General features: G+C 55.0%; 3 protein-coding genes across 3 annotated transcripts; 2 read left to right on the top strand and 1 right to left on the bottom strand.

Annotated features, from left to right (window-relative positions):
• Positions 1 to 1510: 1510 nt before the first annotated feature.
• Positions 1511 to 3342, top strand: GMORB2_6632 (transcription factor Tos4; the record flags this gene model as incomplete). The annotated part of the gene is made up of 2 exons (XM_035468602.1): positions 1511 to 3250; positions 3310 to 3342. 2 exons carry the CDS (start codon positions 1511 to 1513, stop codon positions 3340 to 3342), a joined length of 1773 nt encoding a protein of 590 aa, XP_035321736.1.
• Positions 3343 to 4968: 1626 nt separating this feature from the next.
• On the bottom strand, positions 4969 to 7809 carry GMORB2_6631 (conserved serine-threonine rich protein; the record flags this gene model as incomplete). Its single annotated transcript, XM_035468601.1, has 2 exons — positions 4969 to 6220; positions 6287 to 7809. 2 exons carry the CDS (start codon positions 7807 to 7809, stop codon positions 4969 to 4971), a joined length of 2775 nt encoding a protein of 924 aa, XP_035321735.1.
• Positions 7810 to 12277: 4468 nt separating this feature from the next.
• On the top strand, positions 12278 to 17276 carry GMORB2_6630 (E3 ubiquitin-protein ligase listerin; the record flags this gene model as incomplete). Its single annotated transcript, XM_035468600.1, has 2 exons — positions 12278 to 14682; positions 14801 to 17276. 2 exons carry the CDS (start codon positions 12278 to 12280, stop codon positions 17274 to 17276), a joined length of 4881 nt encoding a protein of 1626 aa, XP_035321734.1.
• Between the last annotated feature and the right edge of the window lie 103 nt (positions 17277 to 17379).

Here is a 17379-nt window from a genome sequence, read left to right as displayed (position 1 = left end):
GGGGGGGGGGGGGTTCTTTCTTCTCTCTTTTCTCTCTGTATGTATGCTCTTCTACTCCCCAGGTAACGGTTGCTTCGGTAACTATTGCTGTGGCGCATATGGGACGGTGCCACGCGAACCAAGGACCGAGGCCACTTCACGTCTACCCTAAGGCGAAATCCTTGATCCAGAAGCAACACTACAGGAAGTCGATTTATGTTTTAAAAGTGGCATTGGGTAGATAACAAAGGTCTTGGGGTCTGTATCTGTGTAGATAAATTCATATTTAGAGCTCTCAATGTGACGTGGTGGCTCTTCTTGTGAATACGTCCCCTCATGTAGGATGACTTACACGAACACTTTGTGACTGGTAGAATACGGGAACACATACTGAGCCCAACAACATACAGAGAAACAGTGGAAAAAAAAAAAAAAAAAAACACGGTCAGACATGCGAAGCTGGGTCCTATCCTCTTTTTGCCCTGCAAGAAAATAGAAGAGCAGAACGAGAAGTGGTTGAATACGCCCTTGCTGACCATTGCTGTCTATGCCATATCAGAGACACAAGACTGCCTTCATCACCATGAGTCCGGTCGTGTACTTGTAATATGGTAGAGACCAGGTTGACCTAGAGAAAGACGACAAGATCCCGGACGGATAATTATCGACCCAATTCCACAACAATCCACAAGTCCAGACCAGGACCATCCATATTCGACGAAATTCTAGGGCTAGGTCCAACGCGTGTGTGTGTCCAACCACCCCGATGTCGCGCAGGCATGGGGAGGCGCCGTCAAGCTGACAGGGTATTACAGGGGGTCCCGGAGGGGCATTACAGCGAGTTACAGCGCATCGCACGCAGAATTTTGCGCTACAGAGACGCGTTCGTTGCTCAAGATCCAAGATCCATTAGAAGCTAGGGGGAGCCCCGTAGCGTCAGACTTACAGGGCACTTGGAGGGTTTCGGGACTCAGCTCCCCCCCTATAAGCGCCTGCTGGGTGCGCTGTGGGAACTTTCTCTTCAGGGCATTGGGACGCGCCACCAACGCCAAAGACGCGCATCGCGTTTCCTCGTGTCAGCTGTATGCCCGGGGGGGGGGGGGGGGATCCATTTCTGCTTCTCTCTTTAAAATACCTCCCGCCCTTGGCCGTGGCCATCTTTTCTTCCCTGACTTGAACTTGCATACATTGGCCTCTTCGAATCCGACCATTTTCCCTTTCTATCAGGGCTTCATACTTTCTTTTTCCTTCATTAGGATCGTTCACTACCGCTTGTACTAGAGAGGTTCTATATTCCATAAAGCTATTCCTTGCTTTCTTGCCGCTCTACACCTTTCCTCTCTCTCGATCACGATATATATATATATATATATATATATATATATATATATATATCTCCTCTCCCAACGCGAGCCGAAAGACACATCGATTGACCCTGGAATATCACAATAACCAGACCGCTATATAAAACATCATTCTGCCTCCTCTCTGGGAGAGAAAGGAAACCACCAAAAAAAAACCAAGTGTCAAAATGGCCGACCCCTCGCTCGACGCGTCTGCAGAGCCTACGCTCCCCGAACTCAACAACATCCCATCATCACCACCGGCAGCAGCTGCAAAGGGAACTAGCAAGCGTTCGGCCCCTTCCCTCCTCCCGGCCTTTGAGCCCCTCTCGTCCTCTCCCGGTCTCCCTCGGCCCCTGAAGCGTCAGAACACCGGCGGCAATGTCCGTGCCAAGTATCCCACTCCGCTGCCCACGTCGAGCACGGCCATCATGTCCAGCTCGCCCCCTCGCCAGCAGCGTCGTCCCCAGCAGCCCAAGCACCACCGCAGCAGCTCCCGCTCTCCCTTTGTGCGCACGTCGTCCCGTACGGTGGAGCGCGAGCCCCTTTCGGCCCTCCCCACGGTCGACCTCCCCGAGAATGGCGAGGTGCTCATGATGGGACGCTCGTCCAACTCGTCCCACTTCCAGCTCTCGGCCAACCGTCTCGTGTCCCGTGTCCACGTCAAGGCCCGGTACATCGCCAGCCCTAACAGACCGGACTCTGCCGCGGCCAGCGGTGGCAAGGTGGAGATTGTGTGCAACGGCTGGAACGGCCTCAAGGTCCACTGCCAGGGCCGCACGTGGGAGCTCCTCAAGGGCGACACCTTCACCAGCGAGACGGAGGGGACCGGCATCATGCTCGAGGTCCAGGACTCGCGTGTGCTGATCCAGTGGCCCAGCCGTCGCGGCGCTTCGGCCGCCGCTGCCTCGGCCGCCGCTCTCGACTCCCTCTCGGACGACTCGGCATGGGACGACACCAACATCCTCCCCCAGTCCTCGCCGCCTCTCCGCCGGACACTGCGCATCCACTCCCCCGAGAGCCCCACGTCCGCCCATCTGGCCGCCACGTCGTCCCAGCGCCTCCAGGCCCTCTTCCCCTCCAGCAGCATCGCTGGCGGGAGCAGGAGAGGCTCGCGCGACGACAACATCCAGATCTACGAGGATGAAGAGGAGCAGGTGCAGGACGCCGAGCAGGAGGGTGACGAGGACGGGGACCGCATGGATGTCAACACCAGCATGTGCACCGACATCACCGCCAGCTTCTCCAGCGAGCTCAGCGACCCTGCCTCGGACGACGGGGGCCACGAGGACCCCGACGAGGAGAACGACCCCATCGTCCACTCGTTCGGCCCCTTTGGCGCCGACATTTCCGGCCGCCTCGCCTCCATCATGTCCGGATCCCCCGAGGCCAAGGGCTCTCCGGCCTCTCGTGCTGCTCAGCGGACCCGCCGTGACTCGGAAACGTCCCTCACCCCGCTGAGGGACGAGACTCCCTCGCCTCCCTCGCCCTCGCCCGTCAGGAGGAAGCAGCAGAAGAAGGCTGGGTCCGAGAAGGAGGGGCAGAAGGAGAGCAGGAAGACGGTCAAGCAGGAGGAGGAGGAGGAGCAGGATGAGAAGCCCGCGGCACCCCCCGTCGACGCCTCGATCGTCAACCACGCCATCAACCAGCTCGCCTTCTCCCGTCTGTCGTCCACCCCGCTCTCGACCATCATGCAGCACCTCCCCGCCGATGCCAAGGTGGGACTCACCCGTCCCTCCCTCCTGGCCGCCATCGAGTCGACGGCCTGCATCGGCATCATCGAGCGTCAGGGTAAAGACGCCGCCGGAGAGGCCCTCGAGAGCGAATACTACTACGTGCCCGAGCGTGACACGGATGAGTCGCGCAGGGCTGCCGTGGTGGACGGTCTACGGAAGCCTACTCTTCGTAACTGCAGGAAGCAGCACAAGGTACTTGGGACTCCCCCTCCCTGCTGTGCAGTGGTGTGCTTTTGACTAACACATCTTAGCAATACTACTGGAAGCGTCCGCGTACGCCTTAGATATCCATCATCCCTTCCCCACATCCGGTTCACCCGCACGCGCACACATGTACATAGCCACACTTGCTGCATCATTTTGCCTTTTTCTCCCCCCTCTTGGTTTTGACGGGCGTTATACCCATTTTATTTCTTTCCCGGTGGTTCTTGCTTTTACGGAGCCTTTTCTTTCTCCCTTATATATCCCTTGTTATCGAGGGTTATCTATACTCTGCACGGGGCGTTGTCGGTGATGGATTGCATATCAAGTGGTGAAAAAAAGGAAAGGAGTTTTCGGAAGGGTTGTTCCAATGTCATTTTTTCCCCCTCGTTTGGCTTTTAGAAGATGATTCCAGCAGTTTCCGGATACAATTCGGTCCAAAAAAAAATTACAAAAGAAAACCATTGTTATACAGTGTCGGATAATTTAGGATGGATTGATATGTATCAGTACATGAACCGATAATTCTTCATTTTCTTCCCCGTCTCGCCTCCCTTCCCCCTCCGATGACGCACCATCAGCCCATGTTCGTGTATGATCTATGATATATATATATTACTGGATTCCCCCCCCCCCGCACTCCACACAAGGCCATCTCATATCCCCTTCCCCTCCCCCACACACACACATCCTTCATACATTTGAATCATCATAACAGGTCATCGTAAACATGTCCACATCTCACAACAACACTGAACACGAACACCATCACCTTCTTCACCATCACCATCACCATCGTCAAGGGACGTCAGCAGCAGCAGCAGCAGAGCCCCACGAGTCTGCCGCCGCCAGACACGCGCTCGAGCACACCTCCTCCTGGAAGCCATGCTTTGACAGACGCCAGAGCTGGAATAAGGAGGATCAGAAGCACGCCTTGCAGATGATGGATACCTCTTCTGCCTCTGCTGCTGCCGCTGGCGTCGGTGCTCCGGGTGTTGTCTGCGCCAAGTCGGGCTTCTCACCTACCAGTACTGGATTCTCTGAATGTCAGAGATAAACGGAAGAAAACGACACCTCCCCAACAGTCTGATACGTCCGAAACAAGCACCCAAAACAAATCTTGGGACCTTGAGAACACACGAGAACGAACCCGAGTACCGTTTCTTCGGATTATTGGGAATAATGGGATATCAATGGGCAAATTGTACAACAACACAAGTCATGTAACATCATCGTGGGGCACGGAAAATCATCTGCGATACTGGGAAATTGTATAAATGTATTTGGAATTCCATCAAGACACGCATTATGAGAAGACGCATCAAGAGACAGCGAGACATGTTTGAATAAGTCTGTATAGCACTATCTGTCTTGGCTGATTGCAGAGAAAAAAAGAGAAAAAAAGAAAGAAAAAAAAAAAGGAAAAGCAGATTCGTGCTCACAAACGCCCTGTAATTGTGTTGTTTGTCCTTCAGTAATACCCATGTTTACCGATGCCGTTCCTGTCTGTCCGGTATTATAAAAGCAATAAGAAAAAAAGATGATGAAACACAATGTGCCAATATCCTGTCAAGGTGTAAAATAAACGATAAACGATAGACAGGGAAAAAGTATCCGGGAGGCTCGACAACCGACCCTGTGAAATGCCACCAATCCAGGGGGACCCCGGGGAAGATAGTAGGAAACAAAAATGATGAAAAGTGACCATCCTATTGAAAGGGCGACGGCCTAGTAGATTGTCCTCCTGTTGAAAAATATTCAGCAATAACCCCCACAGCATAGGCGGATCCCGCTACATACACTGTGCCTCTAACCACCTTGCCGCCCAGGCTTCTCTTCTTCATCTTCGGCGACGGCTCAATCACTTGCGGTGTTGTCTGACGAAATACAAGCATCTGGTTGTTGCCAGATACCATCTCGTAGCCCTCAGCTCGGAGAGTTGAGAAATATGGAAAGAACTTGGCCGGGTGCGCCAACTGACTGATGATGTCTGCTGGCGACTTCGAGGGTTCCTCTTCCGCCGTAGAAAGCGCCTCGGCCATCTGTACCGAGTCCGTTGGGGCGTGGTAGGCGAGGACCTTATAAGTGCGGAGCTGGGGCTGACCGGTCCGTTGGCGAGTCTGCTGGCTATCCTGTTGCGGAGGGGGCGGTGTCTTTGCATCCGTCTGGCCATTCCCGGCCTTGGGAATGCGGCTAAGAGAAGGCTCCAGCCTGCTGGTAGATGTGTGGTAGGGAAAACTCTCGTCCATTGAGCTGAGGTCGGGCTCTTGAATGGTGTCATTAGTAGCCTTGGTGGTGGGCCGGAGGACAGCATCCTTGTCGGCGCTCCACGAAGTCGAAAATTCCTCGGGGAAATCCCGCACATAGCTGCCGGTGAGTGTCTGGAGGGTAGGGTCCTTATTTTCTTCGAGTTGGTCGTGGGCTTCCTTCATCACCGGCTTCCACTGGGAACGGTGGTGCTTTTCGGCGGCGTCGAGCCCGTGAATATTTTTATTGTCCTGAGATTGTTGGTCGGCTGTCATTCGGATATCATCGAGCCTCCGAACAGGAGACTTACTGTGTTTGCTGTATTGCTCGGCTAGCTCCTCCGTGGCCTTGCTCGTCACGGGGTCCCACTGTGAACGGTACTTGTCACCGGCCTCATGGTACTTTTGCTCCTGACCGGCAACCTTGGCAGCAAGGGGTACCTTGTTGACGGGGTCAGCAATCTTATTCAGGGGCGTCGTCTTGTCCTTCTGGATGTTCTCGAGGGTGAAGCGCGTGAAGGCATCGCGGTCGCCGTCGGGACGGGGCTGAAGCTTGATCTTCTCGAGGGCCGTGTTGATCTCAGGCTGCCACTCAGAGTGGTAGCCCTTGTTCATTCCCGAAAGCTTGTTGTTCTCGGCCTGGACGCGGGCGTTCAGGGGGATATCGGAGCTATGCATGTCCTTGGCCTGGTCCCTGGGGAACGTGATCTTGTCACTGGTAAGGTTTTCGGTGGCCGAAGACAGGGCGGGATCCCACTCAGACCGGTAGCGGTCTTCGGACGCTCCGAGACCGCGAATGTCGCGAGACTCCTTGAGGACCTGCGACAGAATCACATGGTCGCTGTCGAGCCTGTGGAAGTCGCCGGCATGAAATTCGCCGGCCTCACCATCGATTTCACCCATAACCTGCTGGACCTCGGGCTCCCACTCTGACTGGTGCCGAGCCTTGGCCTCTTCGAGCTCACGTTGCTGGCTGCGCTCGTGAACACGCCTGAGGACGTTGGAGCGAATACCCTCGGCCGTCAAGTCACCAAAGGCAGATTCCTGAACATCAGCCTCAGCCAGGGATCCGGCAAGCCCAGAAGCCTCTTTGTAGAGACGAGCTGTGTTGGTACCGAATCCGTCGTACTTCTTCGACTGGCGGGACGTGCTGCCGCTGACAGGTTCAAATTCGTGGTACTGTTCATACGCCTTGTTCAAAGAATCTGTGTTGAGGTGCCTCATGGAACTAGAGGGAACATGCTCGGGAAGACCGTCGTGCTCCCTCGTGATTGAGGCACGTCGAACAGTGGTGCCGTTGGAGCTTGAACCAGATTGGCCGTTCAGGTTGCCAAAAGAGAATGAAGACCCAGAGCCGGTGGCTCCGGTACGGCTTCCAATGGGGGCAGCGTACTGGTTGAGGTTGGCCTGCTCAGTAGGCTCATCAAAGTCACGCATCATAGGCTTCCTGCCAGAGGCGGAGGCGCCAGTCTCGGCGTAGTGGGCGACGACGTTGTTATCGTCGAGCTCCCCAGGCTGCAGCGGAGCATCGTCAAACTCACGACGCATGGGCATCCTCTGCGAGTACTGGTCGAGGTCGGCGTAGTGCTTCGATTTCTCCTCAGCTGTCAGGTTGGGAAGGCCATCGGGCTCGTTCCAGTAGACGGGGCCGTACTTGTCGAGGTCGTTGTACTTCTTGGACTGCTCCTCGGCGGCATGTCGAAGACCGGGAGTGAACCACGAGCTGAGAACGTCCTCACCGCCAACGGCCTGAATAGGTAGGGTGTTGGCACGCTTGGGGGTCTTCTTGGGGACCCGGCGGTTGGTGATGGGGTCAATGTACGATTCCTCGATGTAGCCGGAAGTGGTGGCATGAAGTACGTCCTCAGCGGTAACCTCCTTGGAGGAAGTCTTAGGGCCGGTCCACAGCTCCTGCTGGTACTTGTTCTGAAAACTGGGGTTGACGGCAGGGTCAGCGTCGGACAGCGACCTGATGTGATCAACGTCGACGTATGTGTTGCGCCTGCGAGGGGTACGGGGGGTGTTCATGGAGCTGGCCATGGCCTTCTCCATGCTCTCCCTAGCACGTTCAGCATCGGGGTTAGAGCTCCAGGCCCTTTGGTGGCTCAACGTCTCCAGACAGCGGTAGTGAGCACTGCGCTGGGCACGGTTGGCGTCACTGGCAGTGTCTGCATCCTGGGAGTTGCATGTGTCGAAGCTCATGCCACGGCGAGGCTGACGAACGGCAGCAACGGCCATGGCGGCCTCACCCGGGTGCAGAGACCTCGAGCTGGCCCTGGCCCTTGAGGCGCTTCGGGTCAACATGGTTCCAAAGTTCCCAAAGGATAGGTAAAAATGATATGGTAAGCCTAGGAGGGAATCTTATTAGCACATAGATATGGCGGAAGGCTAGAGGCAGCAGAGATGGGGACAGGACGCACTAACAAGGCAGTGGGTGGTGTTTCTTTCAGAGGAATCCGGGGGATATAGTAGAGAAGATGTGGGAGAAGCAAAAAGATGATGTAGAAGGGAAAAAGAGGAAGGGAAAAATAGTAAGAGGAAAGAGGAGAGAGAACGAACTAGCTTGGTGGTGCGGCCAAGTTAAAGATGGGAGGGGGTGATCAACACTGCCACTACTTACGACGTCCTTAGCAGTACCTAGCGGGTCTCCCGAGCCCCACTGTAATCCACTGAATCCGGGGGTGTGTGACTTATCGCGGGGTAGAATTGGGGGGAGGGGGGGTGGTTGAGTGGAAACTAGAGTCCTCGTCCCCTGAAGCCGTCTAAGGTCCGCCCACAAACAGTAAGATAGCGAGAGAACCCCGCCCCGGTGTATGCTGAATACTTTTTTCACCTGGCAAGCGCTCCTGCCGCTGGCGCTGGCACCTTACTTTCTTCTCTTGTTGTAGTGAACGCGCAGAAGCCGCTGAAAACACTTGACTCCACTCAAAATATTGTAATAGCCAATGACATATGTATTTAACGAGACACAAGTCCCACTTAGTGGAGACATTACCGTGAGGTGCTTGAGCCTCTGACGTAGTTCGCTGACGAAGGAGGTTCGGCAAGACCTTGGCAGTGCCTTCCTTATTTGGAGTCCCCTGTAATACCTTGTATGATAGGGATCGTAGGGTTACTAGGGTATGGCCACTGTTACCCCATGTTCGGTTCTCCAGGCATGACCCCTTACCACAGAGTATGATGGCCTTTATATATTTATTACCAGGCCCTGCCCCGTTATTGACGTGAGTTACCCCAGAAATTCTCTATCACGAATAGCGGAGTGCTATGGAATATTACGCTGCTTTGCGAGTCTGAGTGTGGACCTCGCCACTGGCCATACTTCCTGCTTCTCATCACGGGTCTGCCGCTTGTTCCTGGTGAAGAGGGATCGAGAAGAAGCACTCGATCGAAGGGGTACTCCTTCTGGAATGGATAGCCTTGGGGGACACTCACGCCGACACACACGCGGTACTTACGTACACGGTATCCATGTGGGTCACTGAGTTATGAGAGGCGGCGTCGATTCCTCACACAGACAGACAGACAGACACAGACAGACACCTCACACCACCAAAAGAGTCTTGCTAACATCCGACTACGGCGCCGCGTCCTTCTAGCCGTACGAGTGCGGGTACCTCCCCACCGCTATTGAAGAACGGCCGCACGATCGAAACCCTGTGCTGTCTTACAGGCTACTACCGGATTTTGCCACAAGAAGGGGTAGCACCCCGTTCGACCGGCTAGGAGACAACATCACGCTACTACAAGATCTATTTCATTATTAATGTTACCGGCCATTTGATGTGAATGAACAAGAAAAATCACGAGGCATGGAAATATGGCCACGGTGACTACATGGTGTCCTCCCTCGTCGCCTAAACCAGGTTGGTGGTTGGCATCCTTCCCTGCTTGGTATCCGAGCATTCTCACAGGGAGCGGCTGACGACGCACTTGGAAACTCCATCCAAGCACCAACTATCAGTCCACAACGGGTACACTTTTCACCATGTACGTACGATGCGCTCTATGACAGGCTCGTAAAAACACCACATGGTACGACGGCGCCTATTGGGAACGTTTCCTCATGCGGGTAGGCAATTATGAATTCATCAGTTTGTGATCATGGGATATCTATCGCGACACCTTTCCAATAATTAAACTGACGGGAATATTATTGGTGTCTTTCCCGACCATGTTTCTGTCGCACTTTTTCGCATTTTCCCGGCTCTGTTGCGCGACATTGCCCGGTCGTATGTGTGGCCGAATCATGACATCACTGCGTGCGTATATTTCGAGTGATCCATTGAGAGAATCTGATGAACAAAGGAATATCTTCTCGTTGGGTCCCCCCCCCCCCCCCCCCCCCTCTTTGTCTCTTCTTTTTCTCTTCTAGCTGTGTGGCGTGATTTCCCCGTGATCACTCTTCATTATACGCCCTGATACCTGAAACATCCACCTCAGGCGTGCCAATTCGAGCCAGCTCTGTCACAAAGCAAAACAGAAAAGAGGCTTTCCTTGGAAGAGATCAAATGGAATTGATAAATGAGGCCCTTTGATAATTAACTTCGATGCTGTTGATGGGCCGAGGTTATCCGAAAACATCGACCGAGAAGGTTTCGAGCGGGTCTGTCTGTCAAACCCCGCCATCGGTGACGATCAAAACCACTCCATAAGCATCATCAGAACTGTGTCATGGGCGATTGTAAACTCTAACATAGCGTACACCAGTTCCTGAATCTCCCCCCCCCCCCCCTTCGATATACCTTTTTAGTCATGATATGTTCAAGGGTGAATTGGTCATCAAGATAGTTACAAGAGACGCACTGGTGGTGGCGGGATGGCGCCTCCTACCGAAGATACTTTCAGCACCACACTGTACCTCTGCATGATGATGACAACGCGTACGAACATGTATGTGTATATGTACGGGCGAATCACTGGTTACTACTGGCATCACTCTACAGATGACACTACTAGTAGGTTAACGCGCTTGTTGAGGCAGACATAGTAAATAGATGAGTGACGACTTTATCCGTGCGCATTTTAAAGGTCTCAGTTAACGCGAAGGTGATGCTACGTCATGCCGTGTCTCAGCATTTATCGGATTACCAATTGCACGCTGCGTCACAATGTGACAAGCCGGCCAATGTCTTAGGGTAAAGGAGGGACGGGCTGTTTGATACGTACTAATAGTTATTATCCCGGTTACGGATACGATCATGTAGAGATTACTGCTAGTATGATGCATTGGCACTTCTGGTTCTGTATCGTATCGAATGGACCATCTGCCAATGATGCTGGATATGCCGAGGGCAGGCTACGGAGAAGTCCCCACGACACCCACGGGGAATAGGAGAGAGGGAAAGTGAGCTGGAAGATGGTCCCATATGTCAGGGAATGGATTCAGAGTGAATATCCTATAGATGTCAAAAAGAAGAAATGAAGAAGACCACTTAATTTCAAACAATAGCGATTATATCGTGACTTTCCTCCCCAAAAGACGACGACATCGTTAGTGCTCTATATTTCTGGAAAACCTCCAGGAACCTGTCAACTGCCTGGCTCTGACTCCAAGGGCCCTCCCAAGCGGGACGCAGCAAGGCCTTGCAATACTCCCTTAGATTGCGTAGTAACCTGACAGCTCTCGATCCAGAACGGGCACGACTTTGTCCCCTCGAAGCAAAATGTTTCAAGGGTCAAGGTCGCCTTCAAAAATTCCTGACTGAAGTTTCACTCCGTCTTGTACGACCAGAGCTCTTCTGGATAATCGCAAAAGAACTGGTCATGGCATCCCGAGCCGTCTATAAAACCAACGGAGCCGCGTCTGAAGAGGCGAAGTTTGTCGATGTACCTGAGAAGCTGGAAGAGAACTGTCTCCTGCTCGACCTCGGTGTAGTCGGCCCACGCCTTCCCGAGGCTTTAACCCTCCACGGAGTCCATAGAAATGACAGGAATGATGCTGTCTTCTCGTCAAAAATATACGTTGCAGATCTTGGGGGCGGGTGTCGAAGTGTTGGCCCGCACAAACTTCATGATCTTACGCCTTGCTGGCGCACATCTTGAAAACTTCTTGTATCCCTCCTGTACACCGGCACGAACTTCACCAGTAGCCCTCGGAACTTTTCTCTCGAAACATTATTCCAGTCTTTTTACTATTGTTATTGTTAGTAAAAGTGCTGCTGTATCTACATTTGGCTAGGACTTGAGACAGAGGAGCGATGCTGCGTTGATGACCTGTAGGGTTGAAGAGCCTTGTTCGGTGTGAGTCAGAATGCCGAGTTTGGTGCGAACGGTAGAGTGCCGTCGAGATGCATTCACCCGTCGATGACAGAATGACAGAAGCAAGAGGCTAGACTTGGAAGATGTTTTCAAAAAGAAAAATCTCATCCATAATCCTGCCCAGTAACAGATGTTCCTCTGCTAGACTTTGTCATCGCAGCGGTGCTCCTGCTTCGATGGTTACCGTTGCTCTAAAGTCCATGGTCGTCTCAAGAAACAGCACCCCACTTTGAAGAAGTGAAAATTCGTGACATCACTTGAGCTCAGTCAGCAAACACCCCACCAACGTCGCAAAGACGCCACACAGCACACATATTCAAGCTTGGTGATTGCAGTCCATCACTTGACGGCGACTGCCATTCTGTCGAGCCTCTACCGCTATCTTGATCTATATACCGACCAGTCCACCCGATCGACAGCTGAATATTGGCCAGGGAATACGACCTTCCCTCCCCTCACCCGCCTGTATCCCGCGATACCACTCCGCGGTACCACTCCGCATGCCGCCGTCATGAAGCAGAGCAGAGGCAAGGGAAAGACGGCGACGGTGCCCCGTCCTGCCGGGGGCTTTGGAGGCGGATTCGGAGGTTTTGGAAGCTCTGGGGGGCGTAGTAAGCTGTCGTACCTGGCCGAACCGCCCTCGTTTGTTGCTGTGGCGGACCCCAACGTCGTCGTCGCCTTCAAGAACGTGCTTAAGAAGGACGGAACCACCAAGGCCAAGGGTCTAGAGGAGCTGGTGAACCACGCACAGTCGCATCCGTTTGAGCAGGGCGGAGGCGTCGACGAGGCCGTCCTGGATGTCTGGGTGCAGATGTACCCGCGCGTGGCCATTGACAACTCGCGCCGCGTGCGTGAGCTTTCGCACACCCTGCAGTTTGAGCTGATGCGCTCGGCACGCAAGCGCATGGAGAGACACATCCCCACCATAGTGGGAGCCTGGCTTGCAGGGCTGTACGACCGCGACCGAGCTGTCTCGCGCGCCGCCAACGACGGCCTCTCCTCGTTCCTCAATACACCCGAGAAGACACTCGCACTGTGGAAGAAGTGTCAGGGCAAGATACTCGACTACGCCGTCGACGCCATCCAGGAGACGCAGGATACCCTGAGCGACGAGCGCTCCACTACAAAGGAAGACGCAGAGGCCAAGTTTTACCGCGTTGTCACCGCGGGGCTCTCCCTCGTGCTAGCCCTGCTGCAGAAGATGCAAGACGGCGACATGGCCAAGTTTCAGGATCGCTACGACGACTTCTTTGCCCAGGACACCGTCTGGAAGGCCATCACTTTCGCCGACTCACCCGTCAGAAAGACTGTGTGCCAGCTTCTCTTTGCCTGCCTTGATCGCAAGCTTCCCTGTACCCAGGACCCCAAGGTGAAGCAAGCTGTCGTTACCGGAGGTCTGCGGACGAACCAGGCTGGCTCGGCCCTGGAGTACGTCATCGTTCTCACGAAACTGACCCAGTCCAACCCAGAGATATGGGCTTCGGCTGGTGAGAAGAAGTCGCCCATCTCGCGACTAGAGGCCTTCGTGGCCAAGGGCTCCCAGGGTAGCAGCGCCCGCTTCTGGGATTCTCTCGACCAACTGCTCAAGAGTATCCCCGTCGAGCTTCTCAGTGCCGACAGGAGCACTCCGCCATCACTTCTCACGTCTCTCAAGTCTGGCGTCACGAACCGTGATGAGCCCCGGACCCATGCGCCATCGTCCTGGAAGTGCTACATCAACACGGCAAAGAGACTCTTGGAAGCCCTGGGGGCTGATGACCAGCTCACCCTCGGAAAGGAGCACTTGTTCCCAATATTCGATCAGTTCCTCTTCCCTGCGTCGGAGAGGGCCACAGTGCTACCATCGGGACCCAACGCAACGGCTATTCTTGTCCAAGCTTATCTAGTCCTGTCCTCGACAGCAAAGCCTCAGCTCTCGTCGGCGTTCGGTCAAGAATGGGATCGTCTCGCCACCATGTTTTCCTCCAAAATTTCAGAATCTCTCCCCGAGGTGGCCAAGGAGTACCAGTCGTCTCAGGACAGGATCGGCGAGGATGGAAGACGCTGGTTTGGCCTGGTCGGACATATACACCAAAAGCTTCTTTCTGAGCCGGATGATTCCGCGACTGACTATACCGCCGACCCGTCCGACAGGGTCATCTCGCAATGCCTATCGCTTTTGGAGAACCGTAACCTCAAGCCGTTCGGCGCTGCCCGCATCGTTGAGCATGCACTGAGCACATCTCCCCACCTGTTTGAGGGAGCAAGGTGGCAGGCTCTGTCCGATTTCCTTGTCTTGGCTGCCGAGATCGACATGGCCAAGATTGTCGACTCGCCGTCGTCCCGCCACTTCCTTTCGTGGGTTCGTCTTCTGGGCTCGTCTACCGCAAGAGACCGGGACTACTCCCGACTGTGGAACAGCTTGGTAGATGCCGCGTTGGCACTTGAGAGCGGAGATTCCCGCAACTTGACGCTGGCAAGCCTGATCTCTCATGAAAAGGGGGCCGAACTCGCCAAGGAGAACAAGACCCTTAAAGAGGCCGTGCTGGAGCAGGCAATTGCCACCGCACAAGGGAAGACAGATGCCTGGGACCTTCTTGATGCTGCTGTCACTTACAGTGCCCTGGACGAGGACGTCTACCATGACCTCGCGCAGAACGTTGTGAAAGCCCTGGACAAGGACGCTGAAACGTCGCCAAGTGCTCTGCGCGCGCTGGAGATGCTCGTCAAGGCCCGCCCCCAGCTGTTCTCGGCCGATGAGAGCCTTCATACTGCCCTTGTGGCCAAGCTGTTGAGCCTCTCAGAGATGGCGGATGGGGCTGCCTCGCCAAAGTTACAGGCAATACGCGCCCTCCTGGATAGCAGCTCTGATGGTAAACTTCCTGTCGTTGGAATCATCCAGTCCAATTTGGGCCGGGCTACACCACAATCTCTAGAGTATGTTTAACACTACGCGCTCTCCCTTTCCCACGCCTCCATTCCCCTCCATCCCCCCCTTTTCTTTTATTCGTTTCTCTCTCTTATTGGGGTGTATCAAGGAGCTAAGCATTACCAGCATTGAAACCATTGCCACCCAAGCTGAGGCTGCTGCCGACGTCCCCCTTGAGGACCTGTTCCCCAGCACCAGCGTGTGGACGCAAGAGCTAGTACCTCTGTTCCAAAAGCCCATAGACCCGTCACTATCCATCACTAGCAGCGCAGGCGGTGCCGCTGCTTTGGTCAAGCAGGAGGAGGATGTCAAGGCAGCTCCAGTGGGCCAGAGAGATTCCAAGGGTCGATCTGTCCCCGTGCGAATGGCGCTTTATCTAAACAGGATACTCGAAAGCAGGCTTGACTTTGCAGCACTCCCTGCCCAGCTCCAGGTTGAGCTTCTGTACCTCCACTGGACGACTGTGCAGATTGTTTCGGACCAGATTACGACAATGGACTACGATGGACCTTGGAAGTCGCTGGCCCGGCCGGAGGACCTCTCGGATGCCGAGGAGCTTGTCTCGCGCGCACGCAACCTCATCATTAACAAAGTTGGCTTTGCCGCCAGGTCGTCCGCGAGCACCGAGGAGCCCATGGCAGAGAAGCTCCTTGATATGTTGCTGCACAACTCGGCACAGCTGACCTCCAAGGGACTGTACAGCTCCCGCTGCCTGCTTGAGATGATCCAGTCCAACGTCGAGGTCTACGGGCTGTCGGCCGGTCTCGAGGAGCGCTTGCTGGAAACGGAGCTGCTGAAGGCAACCCCTGCTACCGTGCTGGTTGCCGCGGCCGTACTTTCCGGGCTAGGCGAGACGGCGCAGGCATCTAAGCAGGTCAATAACTTCTGCAACAGGCTCGTCAGTGACGTTGCCGGTGCGTCTGCACAGACGGAAAAGGCACACATGAGTCTCGTCCTACTCACTGCCTGCGGCCAGGTGTACGACAAGGGTGCACTGCCCGTGGCGAACAATAGGATCGTGTTTGCCGCCAAACAGATTACTTCGTGGCTGGACGAGCCCGAGACGTTGAGCCCCGCCTTCTCCGCTGAAATCTGCCGGTCGCTGACGCGGCTCCTGCCTTGCATGAAGGATGTCTACGGATCATATTGGGAGAAGACTCTTGAATTCTGCAGTTCCCTGTGGACCAGGGCGGGTGAGTACTCCCTGGTTGAGGCCCTGGCCTTCATCCATGCGTCCATCAATCTGGTCAGGGCGCTAGAGGCCCTCGAGGAGCCCAACGACGACCTGGAGGACGCGCTAAAGGAGTTTAGCGAGCACAAGTCCAAGGCACTTGTGGAGCTGCTCAAGCTGCCGCGGGAAGGGTCGTCGTCGCTGTCTCTCAGCGTGGTGGACGGCATCATCTGCCGCGAGGTGGAGAAGCTGCCGATGCGACACATGCCCGACCTGGGTGACATGTTCCCTCTCGTGGCGGCCGAGTCACGCGATATCCAGACGGCGGCTTTCACCCTCCTCCACCGAGCTCTCCCCGCACAGCAGGCGCAGAAGTCGGTGGACGTGTTGCTCGACAAGACGGACGCCCGTCTACCGGACGAGCTGCTCTCGCTGTTGTTGAACGCGCCCACCCTGGAGTCGTACTCGGACGAGATGCTGGCGCGCTTCCCACCTGCTATCCGGTCTTACCTCCTCGCGTGGACGCTGGTTTTTGACGCCTTCTCCACGTCATCGTTCAAAGTTCGAGGTGACTTTTCCGACAACCTCAAGGCGGAAGGGTGCTTACCGCCGCTATTGGATTTTATGTTTGACGTGCTGGGCCACTCGGCGGCGCACGCGTTCAGGCTGGAAAAGGCGGGTCTGGGAACGGAGCAGATCCGCAACTACGATGTGAAGCTGGCGGATGCCGAGACGGATGAGAAGAGCATGCAGTGGCTGCTGGTGCACCTGTTCTACCTGGTGCTCAAGTACGTTCCCGGACTATTCCGGTCGTGGTACATGGACTGCCGGTCGAAGCAGACGCGCATCGCTGTCGAGGCGTGGACGACGCGGTACTTCTCGCCTCTAACAGTCGACGACACCCTCGACGAGGTGCAGAGATGGGTGGACACGCAGGAGCCGAGCACCGGCGACGACGAGCAAGATCTCATCGTCAAGGTATCCCGAACCGCACGCGAGGTCACGGCGGGATACGAGGTGGACGAGTCTCAGGCCGCCATAGCCATCAAGATCCCCTCGAGCTACCCGCTAGAGGGCGTGACGGTGACGGGTCTGCACCGCGTGGCCGTCACGGAGCGCAAGTGGCAGTCGTGGATCATGACGACACAGGGTGTAATCACCTTCTCCAACGGCAACATCATTGATGGCCTGCAGGTTTTCAAGCGCAACATTGTCGGCGCACTCAAGGGCCAGGGCGAGTGCGCCATCTGCTACAGCATCATCTCGACGGACAAGCGAATGCCCGACAAGAGGTGCACGACCTGTCGTAACCTGTTCCACAGGACTTGCCTTTACAAGTGGTTCCAGACGAGCAACCAGAATACCTGCCCGCTGTGCAGAAATCCTATCGACTACCTTGGGGCGGATACGCAAAAGAGGAGGCAAGGTTGATGCGCACCACGCATCGAAAAGGAGATACATGAGCACGTAAAAGAAAGTGAAAGATGATAGAGACAGAAAAAAAAGGTTTAAAAGTAGAAGAATCCGATTGAAT

This window comes from Geosmithia morbida, assembly GCF_012550715.1.
Source record: "Geosmithia morbida isolate 1262 chromosome Unknown scaffold_6, whole genome shotgun sequence".
NCBI classification, from domain to species: Eukaryota; Fungi; Ascomycota; class Sordariomycetes; order Hypocreales; family Bionectriaceae; genus Geosmithia; species Geosmithia morbida.
Note: the sequence above shows the minus strand (reverse complement) of the source record. Positions and strands in the feature narration are given on the sequence as shown.